Source organism: Acanthisitta chloris, unplaced genomic scaffold, assembly GCF_000695815.1.
Source record: "Acanthisitta chloris isolate BGI_N310 unplaced genomic scaffold, ASM69581v1 scaffold4794, whole genome shotgun sequence".
Taxonomy (NCBI): domain Eukaryota; kingdom Metazoa; phylum Chordata; class Aves; order Passeriformes; family Acanthisittidae; genus Acanthisitta; species Acanthisitta chloris.
Genome location: NW_008670882.1, coordinates 63,768 through 72,883, shown reverse-complemented (window position 1 = coordinate 72,883; position 9,116 = coordinate 63,768). Strand labels below are relative to the sequence as shown.

Sequence of the window (9,116 nt, the reverse complement as noted above, 5' to 3'; positions counted from 1 at the left end):
AATGCTCCTGGAATCACAATAATGCTTCAAAATAAGGGAAAAGCCTTTCCACTCTATTTAACAACTTCGTTGTCCTATATATCTGGGAATAATTGATCGGGTTAATTCACTCCCAAGCATCAGGCTGCAGGAATGACAGTGGGCACTTGGCTCATCTGTTTTCCTGACAAGACATACAGAATGAGGCTGTGGCGACACTGAAGCAGATGGGATTTCATTCTGAAAAACCACTGAACACTTAGAGGCTTTTCAAGGAACACACAGATCTCTTCATTCTCAAATGTCCTTCTAATCAGAAATTGCCCCCATGACTGTGAAGAACACTCTCTGCTTAACCTCCTGAACACTGACTACTCCGAGTGAACACGAGTGCGTCATCTGCCATGAAATTTCAATTTGCAGCTATTTTAATCTTTGCACTTGGCTACTTTCAATTGATTCTCTTGATTTTCCTTTTATTTTGTTTTAATTTTTTTCAAATATTTAGGACAACCACTTTTTTTCTTCTTACATTTTTAAGCATTAATGATTCTGCAGTGGAAATATCCACTTCTCTTTTGAGTATTTCCTCCAGCCACTGCCTTGTGGTCACACATCATTGGCATCGAGCAAAACCACATCTTAATGCATATACTCAGGCAAAGATTAATAAGTACAAGGAAGTTAATTTAAAACATCAGCCCTAAGCACTTATGGCAAGGAAGACAAACTGATTGCTTTTTGAAAAGCTCAGTCTAAAGGTTCCAATCCTACCAGGGCAAAATGTAATTCATATTTTCGCTCACCACAAGCCACAGCATGTTCCGTGCAGCAGAAGGATAATGTGCCATTTTCACACAAGTCACTGCAAGGAATGAGAAACAGCTTTCCACCCCTTTCTTCCCATGCTTTAAGGTACCTATCAAATGGTCTCTGAAGCAAAAACATGTCTGACTCAACTAAGAGACTTTACTTGTGAGTGTCACCAAATCACTCATTGAATCACAGGATGGTTTGGGTTGGAAAGGACCTTAAAGCTCATCTCATTCCACCCTTTGCTATGGGTAGGGACACCTTCCACTAGCTCAGGTTGCTCCAAGCTCCATCCAACCTGGCCTGGAACACTTCCAGGGATGAAGAGACCACAACCTCTCCAGGTACTTAGACCAGAAAACAGGATTTCTTCTGTTTTGGTAGGAAGAATCTATTCAATACATGTTCCTCTGAAAGAAAACTGTGTGAAACCAAATAAAATCTCACCTTCCCATATGTAATTATTGTGGGTTTCAGAAGTGAAATTCAGCTATTGAACAAGAATTCATTTGAGAAGCAAATAAAAAGACACAATGGATGTCAAATTAGCACCAGTATACATGAGCTGGTGCTGTGTGGGCATCAAGAACCACTGATGGGCATAAGGCACCACTGATGGCACCCAGACATGCTTGTTTTTAAATCTCAGAGCAGCTGCAATTGCTGAAACATGATCCCACTGGCAAAACCTCTGAAGCAGAATCATTTCAGAAGGTGAAATGTAAGAAGACATTCAAATTCAATCCTGTTTCTATTGCAGATGACTATAATTCAGATCAACTGAGTGAATATTATAGAACCATAGTATGTTAAGGGCTTGGAACAGACCTCAGAGATCACCTCATCCCATCCCCTGCCCTGGACAGGAACACCTTCCACCAGACCATGTTGCTCCAAGCCCCATCCAACCTGGCTTTGAACACTGCCAGGGTTGGGGCAGCCACAGCCTCCCTGAGCAACCTGTGCCAGTGTCTCACCACCCTCACAGGAAAAAAACTTCTTCCTAGTATCTGATGTAAATTTCCCTCTTTCAATCTATACCCATTGCTCCTTGTCCTGTCACTACAGTTCCTAACCAAGAGTCCCTCTCCAGCTTCCCTGGAGCCCCTTCAGATCCTGGAAGGTTGCAAGGTCTCCATGCAGTATTTATTTAATATCAGATATTAATGTTAGTTATCTTTAATATCAGACATTATTATTTGTTCAATATCAGATATTTAATAAAATCATTCTCCAATTATTATTATTACAATTCTCCAATGACTATTATTGGGGAGAGGTAGGAGGCTGCAAGAAAGGCGCAGATGAAAAACAAAGGAGGCTTGGAGTACCTGGTGCTGAAATTTGGAAGGATCTCGACTGCTCACGGGGACCACACTCCCATAGACGTGCAATTCCCGGACTATGGAAACTCCTCCCTTCAGCTCAGGCCTGAAGGACTCCTCCGAACACTTCCGCAGGCGGAGAAGGCCAACCAGGATATCCTGCTCTGGATCCTCATAGGACAGGAAGGTCTCCCAGCCACCATTAGCCACGTAATCTCTTCTGATTAATTCAACCTGGTCAGAGAGAAGAAGAGATGACGAAGACAAAGAGGAAAAAAAAGGAAAACTTCTTTAAAAATACTTAACCAACATGTTGAACAGACCAAAACCAATTTCATGGATCCATAAACTATTATGATTCAGGGAAAACATAAAGTGCTTTCTTAAGGGTCAATTTAATCCTAGATGGATTTTAGCAGCACTGGGTAAGGATTGCTGTTACTGCAGACATATTAAAGAGAGAACATGTGGCTACTGTAATGAAATGTGTTTGCCAATGGGACAGAACTGGTCTCCCATCCCTGACTCCAAGCTTCCAAGAAGGGCTGGGAACACACATGGTTACTTGTGTCATGGAATCATAGAACTCCACACTGGTTTGGGTGGGAAAGGAGCTTAAAGCTCAATGTGTTCTACCCCCTGCCATGGGCAGGGACACCTCCCACCAGCCCAGGTTGCTTCAAGCCCCATCCAACCTGGCCTGGAACACTCCCAGGGATGGGGTAGCCACAGCTCCTCTGGACAACCTGTGCCAGTGACTCACCACCCTCACAGCCAGGAATTCCTGCCCAACATCCCATCCATCACTGCCCTCTGGCAGTGGGAAGCCATTCCCTGTGTCCTGTCCCTCCATCCCTTGTCCCAAGTCCCTCTGCAGCTCTCTTGGAGCCCCTTGAGGCACCGGAAGGGGCTCTAAATTGTCCCTGGAGCTTCTCTTCTCCAGACTGAACACCCCCAGCTCTCCCAACCTGGATCCATAGCACAGCTGCTCCAGCCCTTGGAGCATCTCCACGGCCTCCTCTGGACTCTGGACTCCATGTCCTTCTGCTGTTGAAGCTTCAGAGCTGGAGGCAGCACTGCAAGTGGGTCTCATGAGGGGACAAGGGTCCTTACTTGTCTGTGAGGCAGAAACCTAAACCCTCTGTTTCTTGAGTTAGTCAAGTTCCACAATCACTGCCAAATCAATGGGGGCAGCAGCTCCTGCCTCTGCCTTAGGGAATTGCCCTCATTGAGATTCAGCTCCAGTCAGAAATGAGCCAATGTAGAATGGGGAGTTTTGCATCTGCCTTCACCAAAGCTGCACTTAGTTCCATGTCTCTACTGCTTTGGAAAAGAAATGGCTTGAGATATCTGCAGAACATGGGTCTTCTAAGCACCACTCAACTTCCTCAGTGATTATCCATTAGATTTTCCCAGCAATGCACTAGATGTCCCCACATAAGCAACCTGTGCAGTGCACCAGGAGTGCTGAGTGAGCACTGCATTCCCTGCAGTTTATTGAATCAGCACAGGTCTTTTAGACAGTACTGAAGACACCAAAACATCCAGACAAGTACCCTGAGAACTGACCAGTGACAACGTATGATTTGCCTCAAATCCAATTTCTGGTAACTATGTGGACAAAAGAAGCTCTGAAAGATCACAAGTGGAAGGGAAAACTGAAGTGAGAGTTGGCTCATTCTAGAGAATATAATAAACACCATGGTTAGAACTAAGCTATAAAATGTGGTGGATAAGAGAGCAGAAAGGGGTAAAAAAAAGGGTTCCAATTTCCTTTCAATCTGAAAGGAATCAGGTTTCTGGGCTTCCTGATGCTTTCAAAGTGGGGAGCAGTCAGAGGATTTGCTTCACAAGCACACACTGCTGATCTGAGCTCAGCCCATCACACAGGTAAACCTGCTGTCAGTTTGACTCCTGAAATTTAAGGAATTCAGATGTGAATGCTGTCAGTGACTGCTCTGTACACCAGCACTGCACTGGTGTTCCTAACATTCACATCCTGCTCATATGCTACAGGACTGATCTGTATGTATAGGGGTGCCCAGGTGTGCCCAGGTGTGCAAGAGGCCAATGGCACCTGGCTTGCAGCAGCTCTGGTGTGGGCACAGCCCCAGGGCAGTGCCTGTCCCTGTGCTGGCACTGCTGAGGCACCTCCAGTCCTGAGAGCACTTCTGGGCAGAGACACTGAGGGGCTGGAGCATGTCCAGGGAAGGGAATGGAGCTGGGGAAGGGGCTGGAGCAGCAGGAGGGGCTGAGGGAGCTGTGGGGGCTCAGTCTGGAGAAAAGGAGGCTCAGGGGAACCTTCTGCTCTCTGCAACTCCCTGACAGGAGGTGCAGCCAGGTGGGGTCAGGCTCTGCTCCCAGGGAACAAGGGGCAGGACAAGACGAAATGGCCTCAAACTGTGCCAGGAGAGGTTCAGCTTGTATATTGGGAACAATTCCTTCCTGGAAATCACAGGCTGCCCAGCACAGTCGTGGAGTCACCATCCCTGGAGGGATTTAACAGCCGTGTGGATGTGGCACTTGGGGACGTGGTCATTGGTGGCCTTGGCAATGCTGGGGAATGGTTGGACTTGACCATAAAGATCTTTCCCAACCTAAAAATTATGATTTTATACCTTGCCAGTATTTCCCATTACTACTCCAAACTAAAGCAAAGGACCTCAGTGTTTTTTCTGGAAATCCTCTAATACCCCCAAGTCCATGAATTAAAGATTTGTTTACAGAAAAGCTATGTGGGATTCTGTCTCCTGCCTGCTCTCCTTCATGTCAAAGCCTGGCTGAACACAGCTCACAATTAAATCCTGTCCTGACTACAGCAAGGCTCATTTCAACACTGAAATCCTGAAATGAGCTCACAGATGTCTGCTGATGTGTCAAGTTCTCCAGGAGCACAACTCCACTCCAGCTTGTGTGTTAGGACAGCTGACACACACTGATCCAGATCTAAGTGTGCAACACCACTAGTAAATGGAAATGGACAGGAAAATACCATAGAATGAGATTTTTAAAATACCCACACACTGCTGTTAGTTTCCTATGGGGAAAAGCAGTTAGGGTAAAGGCTTAAAATTTGACTTAAAATATTATTAAGCACTGCTACACTAAGAGTTCCAAATGGCACAGTGGGAGAAGCCCTAGTTTCTCGTGAGGACAAATGAAACAAATAGAAAATATGGTTCCATTGCTTGTCCTCCAGCAGTGACTTCCCTGTGAGGGTGGTGAGGCATTGGCACAGGTTGCCTAGAGCAGCTTTGGCTGCTCCATGCCTGGATGGGGCTTGGAGCAACCTGGGCTGGTGGAAGGTGTCCCTGCCAAGGGCAGGGGATGGGACTGGATGACTTTTAATGTCCCTTTCCACCCAAACTATTCTGTGATTCCATGACTCCACAACTAGATGCCATGTTATGCCCACATCCAGTCCAAAAGCCACTTGCAGACAGAGATGAAGCAGAACAACAGGAGCCTTTATATTGTGGCATCTTCTAAGCACATCTCGGATAAGCTGATCTGCTTGAGGGTTTTGCTCTTCACACTTCCCAGGGCACAGAGGGTCATAAGATACATAAATCCCCTCAAAGCGTTTTCAGGGATTCATGAGACATTCAAAACCTTTTCCTTCTGGGATACTGGTACAAATCTGGCAAAAGCCACCATGAATCACCTCCTGGTTGGTGCATAACCACATGCAGGAGGACACTGCAGTCCCCAATGACAGCCAAAGAATCCCAGAATGGTTTGGGTTCAAAAGGAACTTAAAGCTCATCCAGTCCCATCCCCTGCCATGAGCAGGGACACTTTCCACTAGCCCAGGTTGCTCCAAGCCCCATCCAACCTGGCCTGGAACACTTAAAGGACAGTCTCATCCGTACACCACCCCTGGCTAAGAATAACTCTCACCAGGGTGGGTCACTGTGAAATCCTATTAAATGTCTGGCACAGTATGTTTTTAGCTTATTTTGACAAAGGGAAAACCCAGCTGCAGATCACACTGTTAACCTAAACCAGCTACTCTCAGCTTAAAAATCTGCTTCATTCCTCCTAAGGCTCTCTATTGAATCATTACCTTGGTACAAAACCCCCCACATGGCAGGAACAGCAGCCTTAATGCCTTACTCCTTCTGCTTTAACACTAATGTAGGTTCATATCTTTAACAAAGCTGTCATTGCCCCTCAAAAACCTGTCACTCCAACGTCTCTTTACAGCAACAATTCACCAGAGCATTTTTCAGGCTATTACGTAGCACTCTGCAGCCTTAACCACTCTGAGAGCAAGCAAATAAATACCTTCCTCTGCTACTAATTGACAAGGAAGCTTAGAGACAGCTCTGTAAATAACCAGCAAGTAAACTACTTCCAATTGTTTTTTTAAAAAAACCCACACTTTTAAAAGCAGACACACCATCACCGTCACAGAAATACACAGAGCCCACTGCTCCCTCCCAGAAAGAAGCTGCATAAAGTATAACTAATTAGAGCAAGTGATTAATTTCCTGGAGATGTGACATGATAGCCTCTCTTATCGAAGGGATGTGTTGTTTACTCATGAAACCCAGACAAACATCATACCTTGTCATCAGTCTAAAGCACATGAAACACTGCTCCATCTTCAGAATATTTCTCTTGCTGGCTGTCATGATCAATTTTGCTACGACTACATAATGACATCCTCCTGCCACTCAGACAGATGAGTTTAACAAAGGGAATTTTCAACAGAACCTTGCTTTGAAAACCCTGTGATAAGCTATTTGCTAACTACTCCCCCCCAAAATTTACAATTTAAATTAGATTAGCACTGCTGACAACAGACATCTTGGGAGGGTGTACCGTGAGATGACCACAGATGAGGAGGGGAGCACAAAGGCTGCTTGGCCTGTGTGCAAACCAGCATGTACAGCCTCAGTTCCTGCAGAAATCTGAGAAGAGCAGGATAATTTGGGGGGAGATTGTTATATCTTTCTGTTTGTTATATCCAGTTGTACAAGATGAGGAGTACTGCACTCTCTGAATTCATGTAACACTGGAGAAAACCAGGATATGGCTCCTCAGAATCTCTGATTTGCACAGTGACAATGACTTTCAGCTGCTAAACTCTGAGAATATCCTCTCCTAAACTTTCGGCACCAAACTCAGAGTCCTCTGGAAGGCTAAAGAATCAGTGGAGCTTCCAAAGCTAAACTGAGAGGACTTGTGTAAGGAATATCTCTGTGTTGACACATCCCAACCCCAGTTTAGTGGCTGACATTTAGGCACTGGGTATATGCCATTGCACGGAAGAGGAGAGAGGCATGGAAGTGCCATTCTGATCCAGCTTTGTAGCAGCATTTTCTGCCTGCCACAAAGAATTCCTGTTTGAAAGTAAAGGCAATATATATGCTGGACAAACTCCAGAATCTTTTCAGTCCCTCCTTAATGTCAGCAAAGGAACAGGAAGGGAGTATTTCCAGGGTATGATTTATTACCCACAGCACACACGTATATCAAGATCAGGGCCTGTGTGATCTTAGAAAACTCATTTCCTTAGGTGCCATGGACTTCCCCATCTGGAAGGACTGATCCCTCCTTGTGACTAGAGTGAACTGGAGCATTGGTTTAGACACTCTTTATTAGATGATCTTCATGGTCCCTTCCAACCCAACCCATGATTCTATGATTCCCTAAACTGGATGCTTGAAGTTCAGGAGTGAACGTTTCCTTTCCATAGCACAAGAACAGCAATCTTTTTGTGGTCTATTTTAGGATTTTAGGAAGTAAAACCACAACTGTGCCCTGTCCTAAATGGATCTGCTCACATACAGATATACACACACACGTGCAGAAGTGTATTTATACACACACTGTTCACCTATAGAAACATGCAAATTCACCCCAAAAAAAGGCTTGAACTCATCTTGCTAAACATTCCTTCCTGTTCAGCACATACACATGGTGTTACTGGTATTTTGTAATCCCAAATTTGTAATGGGGTGGGAGCAAAGGGAAGGCAAAGGAGGGACCAAAGGAAAGGCAGTGCAAATTGGCTGTAGTTCGTTTATTGAACACAGTGGTCCATAAATTTCCATATCTGACTGTGCTCAAACGAAAGACATCCAAAGCTGCTGCAAAAATAAATAGAAAATTGGATCCAGCTACAAAGGCAAAGCACAGGATTGGATGTACAACAAATGGGTCCCAATGCCTCCACACCAAACACATGTGATAAATCGTGTCTGAAACAAGCTCTGAGAACAAAAAGGCAAATTCTTACCTGATATGGTCTCACTTTGTGGTGAATTTCTTGAATTCCAACCTCTCTTGTCCTTACATCACGGCACTAGGGAAAAGAAAACACACAGGAGAAAAACATGAAGCTCTGAGCACAGAGATTTCCAGACAAGTATTGAGTTCAAAGCTACCCTGAAATAGTTGCAGGGATGAATTTCAAACGGACAGCATCCAAAATGAAAATGTTCACCAATCCATCCCTGATCTACCTCTGAGAGAGGTCTCAGTGCTAAATGGAAAGCCATGCTGGCAAAAATCAATTCACTAAGTGACCATTATGGCTCATGAGGAAAGAAAACCTTTGATGCACAAACAGCAGGTCTGGAGGCAAAGTCAATATCCCTGAAAAAATAACACAGGGAAAAAGACTTTGGCATAATCCATTGATAACACTGATAACATTGACAAAATCTATGCCAAGGCACCAGAGAAATCTTAAATAATCAGTTTATTAATCTCAGTAACATTTTTCTTGCTTTTAAGTGAGAACTGTTGCAGAAGTTCTCCCAAACAGCAAAAAGCAAAGCTAATGCTGATCTGATACCCACAGAGCAGCACTGAGGCTTTGGACGAATGCTGGAGAGAACAGAGCCAAAACTTCCCCCCACAGAACACACACGGAGAGGAAATGAGGGTCCAGGTCTCAGTGCTTGAGAGATGGGTTATAACTTGCATAAACTTCTGTGTTTTTCAGCAAAACCATTGAAATTTGAGTACTTTGGCACTCATTCATGT

General features: G+C 44.7%; 1 protein-coding gene across 1 annotated transcript in view; it reads right to left on the bottom strand.

Annotated features, from left to right (window-relative positions):
* Window positions 1-9,116, bottom strand: part of ELP3 (elongator acetyltransferase complex subunit 3) — a gene marked incomplete at both ends in the record, with an annotated part of 72,519 nt that overhangs the window by 906 nt on the left and 62,497 nt on the right. The window contains 2 exons of the mRNA XM_009073862.1: window positions 2,124-2,351; window positions 8,365-8,430. Coding sequence (XP_009072110.1) covers window positions 2,124-2,351; window positions 8,365-8,430 — 294 coding nt within the window. The remainder of the gene's footprint in view (window positions 1-2,123; window positions 2,352-8,364; window positions 8,431-9,116) is intronic.